We start from the raw sequence: 16290 nt of genomic DNA on the forward strand, positions 1-16290 counted from the left end.
ATTTTAACGCGCTTGATTTAATCCTTTATCGTTTCTATAGCAACAACTTACACGAAGGACTTGTACAGCAGATGCGCCACATAAGAGAATTTCAGAACATGTGTAATTGTTGATATGGCGACGTTTTCAGTAAGGAGCTGTTTATTTGACATGTTTGGAAGGAGTCTCCAGTGTCCGAGCTTTGTGATGAAGGTGTTCATTGTAATTGGAGAACTCCAGCATGATAACTGCTCCCGGCGTCATTGATTATTTTCCCGTGCCAGCACTCCCTGTCACTTTTTATTTATTTCATGTGGATATAGTAAGGAAGCAACGTTAACGTTGTTTATGATCGCTGTCTGGACGTCTTGTTGAAAGAGTCTTGGCCTCGTTACTTTTTCAGTAAACATGGAAAGTGATTAAACCTGTTCTTTCCAGGCTTTACACACACCAGAAGGATTCCTTTCTTTATGACGGTGCTGCTGTGTGTTCTTCACAGAGCTGAAGCAGCTGGGATTTTCCTCCGTGTGTGTATGAGCACGTCCCTGCACCTGGTCTGCAGGAGTGTGAGGTGTGAGGTCGTGTTGTGGAGAGCTGTTTTTCTCACCTTGTTGTCAGTTTCAATCTGGGAAAAAGTGGTATTTATATGTAATATACATTCCTCTCTCTATCTCATGCTCTCTCTGTCTCGCTCTCTGTCTCTCTCGCTCTCTCTGTCTCTCTCTCTCTCGCGCTCTCTCTGTCTCGCTCTCTGTCTCTCTCTCTCTGTCTCTCTCGCTCTCTCTGTCTCTCTCTTGCGCTCTCTCTCTCTCTCTCTCTCTCTCTCTCTCTGTCTGTGTGTGTGTCTCTCTCTCTCTTGCTCTCTCTCTCTGTCTCTCTCTCTCTCTCTTTCTCTCTCTCGCTTTCTCTCAGGGATCAAAAGTTTACCATTGGTGCTACTATACTGTAATGTTTAGTTTTTTTTGTTCAAGTTTAGTAAACCACTTCTAGCCCACGTGTACTCATGATTCATGTAAGTGTTGAGTTATTAACTGATTCTGGTGAAGTGGCTTTATGTTTTTATGCACTAAAAATTATTGGCAGCACATAACCAATAAACATTCATCAGGCTCCAGATGTCACTTTTTTTTTTTTTTTTTTAATAAAACTAGCATATAAAAAGATCTTTTTGCACTGCAGTATTTCACTTTTAATATTTGCCTTATTTTTTTTTTACTGACGATACTTTGACATCATTTTTCTATTCTTTAAACTATTGTTCTTTTATCAGGTTTGTCACTGCTATTATCATTTATTGCATCAAATAATTTCAGATCTTCACACGAAATACAACCTGAGTAAACACACAATGCAGTTTTTATACATTTTTTTTTTCTATTGAAGCAAAAAAAAAAAGTTATCCAACACCTATCACCCATGTGAAAAACTAATTGCCCCCTTAAATTTAAAATCTGGTTGACCTTTAGCAGCAATAACTACAACTAAACACTTCCGATATCTGGAGATCAGTCTTTCACAGCGCTGCGGTGGAATTTTGCTCACTGTTCTTTGCAGAACTGCGTAGCTCAACCACACTGGAGGTTTTACGAGTATGAACTGCCCGTTTAAAGTCCTGCCACAGCGTCTCAACTGGTTCAAGTCAGGACTGGGCCACTTCAAAACTTTAATTTAGCTTTTTTTGGGATGTTCAGAGGTGGGCTTATTCCTAAGCTTTGGATCATTTGGATGCATAATCCAGTTGCGCTCGAGTTTCAACTTACTGACTGAAGACCGGACATTCTCCTTTAGGATTATGTGGTTGAGAGCAGAATTCATGTTTCCCTCAATTATTGCAAGTTGCCCAGACCCTGAAGTATCAAAGCATCCCCACACCATCACACTTCCACCACCATGCTTGACTGTAGGTATGATGTTCTTTTTGTGGAATTCTGTGTTTGGTTTACGCCAGATGTAACGGGACCTCTGTCTTCCAAACAATTCCACTTTCAACTCGTCATCCCATAGAACATTCTCCCAAAAGCTTTGAAGATCATCAAGGTGTGTTTTGGAAAAATTCAGACGAGTCTTAAATGTTCTTCTGGGTTAGCAGTGGTTTTCCCCTCGCCACTCTTCCATGGATGCTCTTTTTGCAGTAGGTACTGTCTATCTCATTGTGTTGGGTAATCATGTTACAGCACAAATATGGTAGTGTCATGGTTTCCCTGTCCTGAAAGTGGTTTGTTGCCTGTTTGTGTTCACCTGTTCTGTGTTTCGTTCTGATTAGTTTGTCTGTTTAAACCCTATTGTGTCAATGTCTTGTTGCGAAGCTTTATCTTTTTTTTGTACTATTAAGGCTGTTTTCCCCTTGTCAGAGTTTCATGTTGACTGTTTTCTATTTTCGACTCTCACCTGTGTTACCGTTAATGATTAAGGACACACTGTGAGCATATTTTGACCTGTGTCCTTTGGCTTTGTATGTTTTCCTTAAATAAAGTGCTGTGTATGCCCGTACACCCCGCACTTTCACCTGCCGCTCACTATACATCACGGGTACAGGAGTTATATAACTTATCAATATACAGCACTAAATTTGGCAAATGTATTTACATGTGATGTGCTCCTGTAATTCCTCAGTACCAGAGAGGAAATCTCCAGTAATTACATTATAATAGCTTGTTTAATTTATTGCTCAATTATTGATAGCATTTCTATAATGCTACAATTTTCTTTATTTTTTTTACCTTTTGCTAATAATTTTCCTTTTTGAAATATTGTCAGTGCTCTTTCTTACTAACTAACCTAGTAAAAGCCACCAAAAGTGACCCTGCTAAGCTTGTGCAAGGCTTGAAAAGATCAACTGTATAGAAATCTTAATTAGCCTGTTTTAGCTACGAGGTAAATGTCCGTCAAATCCGAACCGAGTGAAGGAAACGCGAACGTACGAGGAGATCACGACTCGCCGTAAATATCTGTACAGACTTAATAATATCATTTACTTCCAAGGTGACAGTGTTACCCTTCAGGTGGCTAGGTGTTCATTTCAAACCCTGCTTTTGTTCTTATACGGCCGCTCAGTGATGGTGTGTAACTTGAACCGTTCGCAGAAGTTCTCCTTAGGTCATGAAACGTCAGCCTGTTTTTTTTTGTTGTTGTTGTTGTTGATAATGTCTACGCAGGCGCATTTTACTGCTCATGTATAATTTTAACTCCTGATCATCCTCCATGATGAATAATAAAAGTACTTCACTGGCTATATGTTTGAGCTGGTGTTGGTGCTTTAGTTTCAGTTATACGAGAAATCTGTCCCAAACACGTATTTCACCAGACCGCGCTATAGGACACCGAGATTTGGGTTTTAATGCGTGTGTGTGTGTATTTCCAGACTCTGCAGGTTGATCCCTTCCTGTGGTTAGTATATACAGTGCATCCGGAAAGTATTCACAGCGCTTCACTTTTTCCACATTTTGTTATGTTACAGCCTTATTCCAAAATGGATTAAATTCAAAATTTCCCTGAAAATTCTACAAACAATACCCCATAATGACAATGTGAAAGATGTTTGTTTGAAATCTTTGCAAATTTATTAAAAATAAAAAACAAAAGAAGCACATGTACATAAGTATTCACAGCCTTTGCCATGACACTCCAAATTGAGCTCAGGTGCATCCTGTTTCCACTGATCATCCTTGAGATGTTTCTACAACTTGATTGGAGGCCACCTGTGGTAAATTCAGTTGATTGGACATGATTTGGAAAGGCACACACCTGTCTATATAAGGTCCCACAGTTAACAATGCATGTCAGAGCACAAACCAAGCCATGAAGTCCAAGGAATTGTCTGTAGACCTGCGAGACAGGATTGTATCGAGGCACAGATCTGGGGAAGGGTACAGAAACATTTCTGAAGGTCCCAGTGAGCACAGTGGCCTCCGTCATCCGTGAATGGAAGAAGTTTGGAACCACCAGGACTCTTCCTAGAGCTGGCCGCCCGGCCAAACTGAGCGATCTGGGGAGAAGGACCTTAGTCAGGGAGGTGACCAAAAACCCGATGGTCACTCTGACAGAGTTCCAGCATGTCTCTGTGGAGAGAGGAGAACCTTCCAGAAGAACAAGCACCTCTGCAGCACTCCATCAATCAGGCCTGTATAGTAGAGTGGCCAGATGGAAGCCACTCCTCAGTAAAAGGCGCATGACAGCCCACCTGGAGTTTGCCAAAAGGCACCTGAAGGACTCTCAGACCATGATGAAACAAAGATTGAACTCTTTGGCCTGAATGGCAAGCGTCATGTCTGGAGGAAACCAGGCACCACTCATCACCTGGCCAATACCATCCCTACAGTGAAGCATGGTGGTGGCAGCATCATGCTGTGGGGATGTTTTTCAGCAGCATGAACTGGGAGACTAGACAGGATCGAGGGAAAGATGAATGCAGCAATGTACAGAGACATCCTTGATGAAAACCTGCTCCAGAGCACTCTGGACCTCAGACTGGGATGAAGGTTCATCTTCCAACAGCTCAACGACCCTAAGCACACAGCCAAGATAACAAAGGAGTGGCTACAGGACAACTCTGTGAATGTCCTTGAGTGGCCCAGCCAGAGCCCAGACTTGAACCCGACTGAACATCTCTGGAGAGATCTGAAAATGGCTGTGCACCAACGCTCCCCATCCAACCTGATGGAGCTTGAGAGGTCCTGCAAAGAAGAATGGGAGAAACTGCCCAAAAATAGGTGTGCCAAGCTTGTAGCATCATACTCAAAAAGTCTTGAGGCTGTAATTGGTGCCAAAGGTGCTTCAACAAAGAATTGAGCAAAGGCTGTGAATACTTATGTACATGTGCTTCTTTTGTTTTTTATTTTTAATAAATTTGCAAAGATTTCAAACAAACTTCTTTCATGGTATCATTATGGGGTATTGTTTGTAGAATTTTGAGGAAAATAATGAATTTAATCCATTTTGGAATAAGGCTGTAACACAACAAAATGTGGAAAAAGTGAAGCGCTGTGAATACTTTCCGGATGCACTGCGTGTGCATTAGTGCTTAATCGTTAGCACACTGTATGATGTACAGTCTGGAGAGTGCATTAACATTACGTGAGTAATCTAAGCCTCATGCATGTTGCAGTATCTCCAGCTTTCAGTGCATCGACTTCATTTCATTGGCCCGCATTTATTTGTGTTAGTAAATCTGTGTGTAAGCCAAATTAAAAAGGCTTACAAAAGTTTCTGCGTCATTGTTTTCCCTTCATACTCAAGGGCATATACGGTATTGATAAAATACCAATCACCCGTCAATTACCAGACGTGTTCTCGGGCTTGTGCAATATTGATTTTTTTCCCTGCTCGTGATTTAACATCACGATAAATGATTTAATTGTCCAGAACCTGCAAAATAAGACAGGAAAACGAGTGTTTTGAACATTTCACGGCAGGGTGTAATAATATTGTGAGCTGCGCGGTCAGGAACTGCTTGCTGGCAGTGGCAGTTGTGAAACTGGTTCTGCAGTAATGCGCTGTAAACAGTAAAAAGCGTACTATAGTATTTTCGATAGTCATTGTAAAAATCTGTTGTCCACATAACTGATGTTTTCACACCATGTTTAATCACTTTATACTCATCATTACCATTAGCACTGTTTGTAAAGCGTTCGGTTTTTAATGTTGTCACAGACCTAGTTAATATTTTTAGGTCAAAGTTTTCATCCTTTTTTCTGTTTCTCTTTGCAAAATTGTTCGGAGGGATTCCTGATAAATATGTAAACACTGACGTATACTATGTATGTGTGTACTGTAACGGTAGCTAAGTCAAACATATATATCGATAAATGTTATTTCATATATCTCGAGTTCAGTTGAGAGCACGCGAGATGGGGAAGGGGCGGGGCTTCCAGGCATCGTCACTGAACTGCCTTGAAACGCGCAGCGCTATTCAAGATATTGACATCATTTCCAATGAAGCAGGAAGTCAGGGCAGGACATATCGAGTGGCTCCTCCCCCTTTTTAATCGTGAACAGTGTTTAGCTTACCTCACAGACCGGGTTAAGCCGTACTTGATCGTCAGTACCACTGTGGATTTTTATAATTTCGGGGGCGGGACACTTCAGTTTCTAGAGAGCGTTTGATTGGACAGAAAATCTGATGAGAAACTGAAGTGCAGAGTGATGTCATCCAAACCGTCGGCCTGTGTTGTGGGTAGAGAATTTTGAATGCACGTATCTTTTAAATGTGAATTATGTCGTCGTTTTGGAGCACACTAGCTAGTAGATCACCTTAAAGCGAACGTATTCATACTAAAAGCCACAAAACGTCAATTTTAAGTTCATGGAGACTGTAACATCGGAGAATTCAAAACACGTACCAAACGTTCCAGAGTCACATGTCGATTGGCTCATCGGCCGTTTTTATTGGGATTATTTATTATCAAATTGCAGGTCTCCTACACAAAATGTGTAAAGGTTAACATGCTTGGTAATATAATAATATAACTGAAATAGACTGTCACAACGCCAGGTGACGTTTAAGGTCATTTAGAGACGATTAAATCATGACGTCTCACGGCACAGCTGATCTATTACCAGTGAGCTCATCTCAGTCGATCATAAGATAAGATAAGATAAACTTTATTGATCCCACACTGGGGAAATTCCCTCGTTACAGCAGCTCAATTACACAAAAACCAGATAGGAAAGAATGCACATCAAATAGGAATAAAATTGAAAAAAAAATGTCTAAAATATATACAATAGGAATAGAATGATAAGAATAATAATGGTAATATGTACACTACGAACACCTCGATGTATGTACAGATGAATACGAATATGAGTATATACAGATATATAAGTATCTTTTATATACAGAAAAGTGATAAATGGATTCTCATGTTGAACAAGACCGTATATAATAATCTCAGCTTGCAGTTAACTTCTTCATCCTGTAATATCGTCTTCTAACCACAAATATTATTTCTTTCCCCCAGCCTTCGTTGTTGAAAGCCATCTTTAACGTGGATCCAGATGAAGTTCGGGCTCTCATATTCAAAAAGGAAGACGTCAACGTCCAGGTATTGTGGGTTTAAAAAAAAAAAAAAAATTATTTGATTGTTTTTTGTGGTGTTTAAAATGCTTTCTGCATGAACTGAGTATTTAAGAGCAGGTTAAACACCGATTCGTCTGGGGTTCTGACCTTACAGAGCCCCAGTATTATATTTAGTCTCAATTAATCTTCCATTTTACAATGTTAAGCTTTCCACATTAGCATTAGGTAAGTGTTTATGTTCCTACATTAATTAAAAGTGATGACTTTTTTTTTTTTTTCCCCCAAATCTTGTCGCCAGCAGCGAGAAAGTAAACGAAGCATTTCAAATTCATCAGAGTCGAAGCGAACCTCGAACAATATCGGCTCAGACGTTTTATAATGTTTTTCAAACCAGTTTTCCCGCCTGTACTGTAATGTAAACGAAGTCTCTGTCTGAACGTAAATTAAGGATAAAAATTGATCACACAAATGCTGGGGCGTTACGATTGTCTAGACCGATGTCTTTCTGAACGATGATTACGGTCACATACCCCTTTGTTCAGGAACGGTTCTTGATGTCCCACTGCGCTCCTATATGCTAGAATCACTGACTGTCACTTCAGGTAGTGTAATCCACATGTTGCTGAGATGGAGATGAATTGTCCCTATGATAATTGAGTCATTTTGGGGGACGAGCTTGCTCTTACACCGACCTTGTAGTAGAATCTGCTTCGAGTCTGAAACCCAAACCCTATTTATACTCTTTGTGGACACCAAAAGCTACAATAAAAAATAGGAAGCACGTGTGTAGTCTCAAAGCTTCTAATCTCCTCTCTCCTTGATCCCTATTGACACATTTTGAAGAAGTGTTGCATCCTTAAAGATAGCAGGTTTTGATCGAATTCCCGGTCACATGCTGAGGAACGAGGACTCAATCAGGCGTCGATTTGGAGTTTTGTCTTTTTTTTTGTTTGTTTCTTGTTTTTTTGTGACCCTCACCATGAGCAGGGTTACTGAACTAAAGGTTGGCACTGCCAAGCTGCCACTGTTGGGCCCTTGAGCAAAGCCCTTAACCCTCTCTGCTCCAAGGGTGCTGTATCATGGCTGACCCTGCGCTCTGACCCCAACCTCCCAAAGATGGGATACGCGAAAATAAGAATTTCACTGTGTTGTAAGTTATATGACAGGCTGCTTCTTCTTCCTCATCATCTTCTTCTTCTTCATCTTCCTCTTCTTCTTCCTCATCTTCTTCTTCATCATCTTCTTCCTCTTCCTCTTCTTCTTCATCATCTTCCTCATCATCTTCCTCTTCTTCCTCTTCCTCTTCTTCTTCCTCATCTTCTTCTTCATCATCTTCTTCCTCTTCCTCTTCTTCTTCATCATCTTCCTCTTCTTCCTCTTCCTCTTCTTCTTCATCATCTTCTTCTTCTTCTTCCACTTCCTCTTCTTCTTCATCGTCCTCTTCTTCTTCATCATCTTCTTCCTCTTCCTCCTCTTCTTTTTCTTCATCTTCCTCTTCTTGTTCCTCTTCCTCTTCTTCTTCTTCTTCTTCCTTCTCCTCCTTCTTCTTCTTCTTCCTCCTCCTCCTCCTCTTCTTCTTCTTCCTCCTCTTGTTGTTCTTCCTCCTCTTCTTCTTCTTCCTCGTCGTCTTCTTCGTCTTCATCTTCTTTTTCGTCTTCTCTTCTGCCTCCTCCTCCTCTTCTTCCTCCTCCTTCTCTTCTTCTTCCTCTTCTTCTTCCTCGGTGTCTTCTCTTCTTCTCCCTCCTGCTTCTCTTCTTCTTCTTCTTCTTCCTCCTCCTTCTCTTCCTCCTCCTCTTCTTCCTCTTCTTCTTCCTCTATTTCTTCTTCTTCTTCTTCTTCTTCTTCTAAGCTGGTCTCAGTGTTGTCTTGTTATATTCTGGATAACGAGCTGCTGGTTAGCCTGAGATCTGTGTAAAGACACACACACACACACACACACACACACACACACATGCACACACGTGTGCTTGTGAGCGAGCATGTCTTTTTCTCAGCACTGTAGGTTTAATGAGTGTTCAGTGTGCATCTCCAGGCAGCTCTGTGCTCAGAGTGGAGACGGCGCTGTTTTTCAGAACAGACCCTTCACTGGCAGAATGCCTGGTGTGTCACATGAGTTTTGGAGCTTGTGTGTGTGTGTGTGTGCGTGCGCGTGCATCAGTCTGGCTCCTCAGAAGCAGTCTTGCAGATTAGCATTTAATTTCATGTTGTTTAGTAACCACTTGAGAGATATTCTTAATGAAGTGTTCTGCGAACATCCCGTCACATGGGATGACTTTTGTGCTTTAAAGAAACTAATAAGTAACAGCTACTTCCACACACCTACACAAATACACACAGCCTCCAGCTCCTACACACCGTCCCGGGAGAGCTGCGCCTCGATTGATCGCTGGAGCTTGTGGATTTATCGGAGCGCTCCATCACGCGACATGCTGCATTCTCCAACACACAAATCCAGCTCGAGTTTCGTCAAACCGCACATTTGTCCAGCACAGCGCAGAGGAGGCTCGGACGGTTTCAAATAGAAAACACGGCACACTTTAAAGGAATGCTCCAGCACCTTTGACTGAAGGTTTCATGACCGTGTTCGACTACGCATGAATGTTTATTGGTTCAGCTGTTCAGAAGTAAGCAGGCCTTCTGCTGTGTTCTCAGTACAGGGAACATTGTGGCCTGTGGTAATCACACACACACACACACACACACACACACACACACACACACACACACACACACTCTGCCGATGCACTGAATAAAGATTATTCCTTTAACTAAACCCACAGTGAATAATGAAACCACCGTCAGTCACTCATCTGAGAAGATGAGGTGTTTATGCCAGGAGATGGTGGCTCAGTGGTTTAGCATTCATTGGTAACAGGAGAAGGGTTGCTGATTTATTTATTTATTTATTTATTTATTTATTTATTTATTTATTTGATTGATTGATTGATTGATTGATTTAATACATGCTGTGAAAGCGTGTGATATTGACTGATATAAACACAAAATACAGGTTCTCTAGGACTACACTGCACTGATGCCATCGATTATTTATTTATTTATTTATTTATTTATTTATTTTGCATGGAGTGAGCCAGTCTCTCTGAACGTCAGCATCAGATCAGTATCTGTTAAACCTGTTTTATCCTCAGCAAATGAATTGATTGATCGCTTGCAGTAACGTGCTGCTAGTCTTCTGATGAAGCAATGTGATGTCATGTCAGTGTTAAAAATGTAGGCCATTTAAAGGGGTTGCAAGTAATTAAAAAAAAAGTTTCGAAACACTGCCCTTTTCGGTGTCGGTCATTCAAAATGTCAGTCTTAATTTAAACTGAAGTGATAGTGTTACAAGCTTTAAAGAAGTCACAATAAGTTCTGAGTAAGAGTAAGACGTATGAGTTGGATAAAGTATCGTCGTGTTTACAATCTGCTTTTTAGGATAGTGAGAAGAGGACTCCCCTCCACGCTGCAGCCTACTTGGGTGACGCTGAGATCATCGAGCTTCTCATTCTGTCAGGTAGAGATAGAGATAGAGATATATATATATATATATATATATATATATATATATATATATATATATATATATATATATATATATATATATATATATATATATATATATATATACACGCACACACACATGCGTCAACTAACAGATACACAAGAGCCTTTCCAGATTTCACGCACAAATATAAACCCTCTACTCCCATTCACACACATGCATGCACACACACACACACACACACACACACACACACACACACACACACACGTAGTTGGAGTCAGCTGCTCTCCTGGAGAACTAACTAGCATGCAGGAAGAGGAGGACACTGTTATGGGGGATTGATGAATACCAGCAGGTGCAGCTGTGCTATTTTAAATTCCACACACGTAGCCTCAAAGGATCATGGGAGTGAGTTTCTAAACATGTTTCAGGAATTAGGTTATGTAATGGTTTCTCTGTTGCTTGTATTGGTGAATGATATTACATTATGTTTTTGATGACTGAATGGAACCGTAGTCTTGTGTCTTTCACCTCTCTCTCATCTCTCTCTCTCTCTCTCTCTCTCTCTCTCTCTCTCTCTCTCTCTCTCTCTCATCCATCTCTCTCTTTCTCTCACTGTGTTTCTGTCCATAATTCAGGAGCGAGAGTAAATGCCAAAGATAATAAGTGGCTGACCCCTCTTCACCGTGCTGTTGCTTCCTGCAGTGAGGTATCACGTTACACTACACAAGTACACACACAAATGCAAACAAACTGTACACATCACTGTTCAAGCTGTCTCTGGGTGTCTGTGTGTAGGAGGCAGTCCAGGTGCTGTTGAAACACTCTGCTGATGTGAATGCTCGGGATAAGAACTGGCAGACTCCACTGCACGTGGCGGCGTCTAACAAAGCGGTGCGCTGTGCCGAGGCTCTTGTCCCCCTGCTGAGCAACGTGAACGTGTCGGACCGCGCGGGACGCACCGCCCTGCACCACGCTGCCTTCAGCGGACACCTCGAGGTCCCATTCTGCACTTCACAATACTACACGACACAATGCTATAGTATGCCATGTATTACTACACAATACGGTGCCATGTACAGTAGAGTACCATGTTATAGTCCTATTTACAATACAACACAATACTCTACAATGCAGTACCATATCCTAATATAGGTGTATATACTATACTATCCTCTACAATGCAGTACCATATCCTAATATAGGTGTATATACTATACTATCCTCTACAATGCAGTACCATATCTTAATATAGGTGTATATACTATACTATTCTATACTATACTATACTCTACAATGTAGTACCATATCCTAATATAGGTGTATATACTATACTATGGTGTACTGTACGATTTAGTACTGTGATTATACTATTATATAGTTGTGTATATTATAACTATACTATTCTACGGTGTACTGTACAATGCAGTGCTGTACTATACCATTATATAGTTATGTACAGTGGTTTGAAAAAGTATTTGCCCCATCCTGATTTCTTCAGTTTTTGTGTACACCTCAAACTAAATTGTTTCGGAAATTAAAAAAAAAAACTGAGATAAAAGAACAGCAACCTGAGTAAACACAAAATAGAGTTTTTAAATGATAATGCTATCTTAGAAATAGGTGTTTGATCATAGCTGTGATGTAAATAACCGTTAATAACAAATAAATCAGCAGTGGCACTTCTTAATGCTTTTCCAAAAGGGAATGAAATGACTCATTTTCTGTTGCTCTGTTTACACCCGAGCAGTTTAGTCATTAGTTCAGCTTTAGATTATTTCATGATGTGTTCAGCTAGAATCCTTCCAGTGTTAACCCGCAACACTTTAGAGTCGTCTTATACATTTTAAGTCAATCCCAAAAAATAAAATTGGTAATTGGGTGGCTTGTGCTGTTGTAGATGGTGAAGCTTCTGCTGTCCAGAGGAGCCAACATCAATGCGTTCGATAAGAAAGACAGGAGAGCTGTACACTGGGCTGCGTATATGGGTAAGTCACAGCAGGAATCCATATATCTGCACTACATCAGCTCTGCTTCATTACTCAGCACTGTGTGTTGTGCCCTAGTTTCCAGCAGACTGTGCCTCTTCAGGCTAATGAGTATTCAGAGCTCGGCTCTGATGCTCTGTGTCAGCCTGTGGCTGTTCTATAGAAAAGACTGATGCGTTTCTTTGTTTTCTTGCCTTTTTTTTTCGTTTTGTCTTCTTTTTTTCCTCTTTTGTTCCTTTGTTCACTCTGTGTCATTGTGTTTCTTTTCTCCGCCCTCTCTCTCTCTTTTTTTTTTTCTTCTTCTCCTTCACCCTCTCTCACTCTTAGGTCATATGGAGGTGGTGCGCTTGTTGGTGTCTCATGGTGCCGAGGTGGTGTGTAAGGATAAGAAGGGCTACACGCCGCTCCACGCTGCAGCTTCTAGTGGGATGATCGGTGTGGTGAAATACCTGCTGGATCTGGGCGTTGAGGTACGTTTACCCCTCCCCCAGAACTGCCACATAGCCCCGCCCCATCCCTGAATGTACTCTTCACCCTGGGACTTGCATTGCTTTATAGACTGATTATATAAGTCTAATAAGGTATTCTATATATGAATAACATAGAAAAACTTTTTTAAGCAAGTTTTAAATAAAGTTTTGAATTCAAACAGAGATTACGAGGTGCAGAGGGAGACGGGGGCGTGTCTAATTTGCATACCATGCATATTTGTAGATCTGTCTCATTCTTTATTTGGGTAGGCAATTTTCAGTGGTGTTTTTGAAAGAAAGAAAAAACAATTTTGATTGAAACGATTGTTTTGAAAGAACGTATTGTTTTTGTATAAATTTATAACGTAGCAATATAATCAGCATGGGTATAATATTAATATTTGATGTAATTTGCCGATATTAAAATATTTTATTCTTGAGATGAAAAAGAGAGTCCTTATAATCCTCCATACTCTCTCCTCATCTCGCTGTCTCACTTTTTCTCTAGATCAACGAACCAAACGCGTACGGAAACACTCCGCTGCATGTGGCGTGCTACAACGGTCAGGACGTGGTAGTGAACGAGTTAATTGAATCCGGTGCTAACGTCAACCAGGTGAACGAGAAGGGCTTTGCACCGCTGCACTTTACTGCTGCCTCTCGCCAGGGGGCGCTGTGCCTGGAACTGCTAGTGGGTAACGGAGCTGACGTCAACATCAAGGTGAGTATCCTTTGTGTAAACTGTTATTTATATGCATTAATACAACACGCGTAACATTATAACATGGGCAATAAAACTTGTTTTATCTTGTTTTTGGATCATTTGTGTAAGCAGTTCGACATCAGACTGTAGGTCAGTGATCCGTTAATGTAGCACACGTCTGGACAGATTAGACATTAAATGAATTAAATAAGGAATAAAGCTTGGTCTTCCATGCAAGTCCCTGTGTAGGTTTTTTTTGTGATTGTCGTGGCCAAAAATGCTTGATTTTGCTGCGGCTTTTTTCAAAATTTGTGCAGCAACTTGCAGAGTTTTTGTGCCCTTTTTTTTTTTTACGGGAAACTGCTTGCACTACATTGTCTTTCGCAGCGACATTTGTTGGTAAATGACACCTTTTAGCGGCGCTCATGTCCAACGCACGTGAATCGATGTGGGCTTTGACCGAATGCGCATCCTGATGATGTCACGTGATGCGTCTCGACCCAAATCTGCGGTAATTTCGAAAAATATTACGCCGTTTGCGTTCATTTCTGCTATCGCAAAGTCACGAAATCCTGTAGGGACTGTTTTAGAGAGAGCGCATCGATTTCTAAACCTTGCAGCCAGAACTCGTGTCAGAGCTGCTGTTATAGAAAGCGAATCAACTCCTTCTGACCAGTTCGTGTTAAAGGTAAATTAAATTCAGAATTCAAGTTGTCTGTATGCACCTTGTATGCAGTTTAGTCAGAAATGAAATTAAGGCTGTGTGTTTATTCACTTTAGTAGATGGTGGGGAAAAAAGGCACATGGGCTTTTCACTTTAGCAAGTGAAATTAGGCAGATATTTCCAGTTGATTATTGGAAGAAAAAGAAGAACATAAAATGCAGACACAAGCGTGTGCCAGCTGGCTCTGAAGTTTTGTTTGATCGCACATTTTATTCCCCTTATATACAAATAGTTCTGTCTGGGCACCTGTTTTCAGTGTGCAAAATGTTACTCCCAGAAAGCAGATCCTCCCGTTCTTATATTATTTTGAGCTGTGAGTGTGTGTGTGTGTGTGTGTTGACTGGCAGAGGCTCGGGGAACAGACTGACCCACACAAGAGACTCCTGGATTAACAGAAGGTGGGGGGGGAAACACTGCAGGGTACAAGCTGCTCTGTTTGTGTGTGTGTGTGTGTGTGTGTGTGTGTGTGTGTGTGTGTTCCTGAGCCCTTGCCATGCGGGTTCTGTCCATATGGTTTGCGACTTTGTTTGTATCTGAAAAAGCCAAGAGCAGAGTGGAGGTTCATTTGTAGTCGTATTGATCCTGATCATTATTACCTATTGCTCAGTATCATTTTGTTCGATCATTTTGTTCCTAACAAAAGTATTCATTCATTCTTCTTTAGTAAGCACTTCATCGTGGTCATTGTGGCAGTGGATCCCGAGCCTATCCTGAGAACACTCTCGTTCAGCCCTAGGGGTAATTTATCATAGCCAAGGCCCACGGGATGGTTTTCGGGACACTGCATCGCCATGTTGCCTGATACGTATATAATATGCGTAATAAGCCAGAGCCATATCACCCTGCAGCTCTCGCCTGGTTTCTCACTGAAGCTAAGCAGGGTTGAGCCTGACCAGTACTGGATGGATGGGGGACCTCCTGGGGAACACTAAGGTTGTTGCTGGAAGTGGTATTAGTGAGGCCAGCAGGGGGCGCTCACCATGTAGTTTGTGTGGGTTGTAATGCCCCAGTATAGTGATGGGGACACTACAGAATTGTAAAAACAGCACCGTCTTTCGGATGAGATATTAAAGCGAGGTCCTGACTCTCTGTGGTCATTAAAAATCCCAGGACACTTCTTGTAAAAGAGTAGGGGTATAACCTCAGTGTCCTGGCGAAATTCCCCCATTGGCCCTTCTCTATCATGGCCCCCTAATAATCTCCATCTCTGCATGGGCTACATCACTCTCTCCTCTCCACAAATAGCTGGTGAGTGGTGGGCGTTCAGGCGCACTATGGCTGCCGTCGCAATCACCTGGTCGATGCTACACACTGGTGGTGGTTTGAGGAGACCCCCCTCCCCCCATATTATGTAAAGCGCTTTGAGTGTCCAGAAAAGTGCTATATGAATGTAACTGTAACTAAATAAAATAAACAGTGTAGATGTTTCATATTTTTCCCTCATCCACGTGGGTTCTCTGGGTTTCTCACACCTCCCAAAACATTCCGCTGGGTGAATTGGCTACTCTAAACAGACTCAACATGATTACAAAACTCTTGGCATTTTTACACGGAGATGGATTGGCATTCCATCCAGGGTGCATTCCTGCCTCAGTCCCGGCGTTCCCGGGAAAAGCTCCACTGTAACCCAGACCAAGATAGCGCATTTAATGAAGATGAATCAGTCAGTCAACAAATCAGTTTGCACTTTACAAATTATACGCTCTAGTAAGTATTCTATTTTCTGAAATGTATATTTTAAGTTGAAGAACTCGATAAGATGAGGCTCCGAAAGTATTGGAACGGCAAGGCCAATTCCGTTGTTTTCGCCGTACATTGTAGACGTTTAGGTTTGAGATCAGAAGATGATGGGTCAGAATTTGATTTGTTTGTGGTTAACACACCTAGATGTAAATACGAGGAA

The 16290-nt window shown here is 41.4% G+C and overlaps 1 protein-coding gene across 2 annotated transcripts in view; it reads left to right on the top strand.

Moving 5' to 3' along the window:
* Positions 1-16290, top strand: part of LOC128600371 (serine/threonine-protein phosphatase 6 regulatory ankyrin repeat subunit A) — a 39823-nt gene that overhangs the window by 12331 nt on the left and 11202 nt on the right. For both annotated transcript variants that reach the window (XM_053612799.1, XM_053612798.1), the window contains exons 2-8: positions 6939-7022; positions 10433-10511; positions 11141-11211; positions 11301-11501; positions 12403-12490; positions 12818-12960; positions 13469-13681. In XM_053612799.1, the coding sequence (XP_053468774.1) occupies positions 6939-7022; positions 10433-10511; positions 11141-11211; positions 11301-11501; positions 12403-12490; positions 12818-12960; positions 13469-13681 (879 nt within the window). The remainder of the gene's footprint in view (positions 1-6938; positions 7023-10432; positions 10512-11140; positions 11212-11300; positions 11502-12402; positions 12491-12817; positions 12961-13468; positions 13682-16290) is intronic.

The sequence above is a fragment of the Ictalurus furcatus genome, chromosome 24 (genome assembly GCF_023375685.1).
Source record: "Ictalurus furcatus strain D&B chromosome 24, Billie_1.0, whole genome shotgun sequence".
Taxonomy (NCBI): Eukaryota; Metazoa; Chordata; class Actinopteri; order Siluriformes; family Ictaluridae; genus Ictalurus; species Ictalurus furcatus.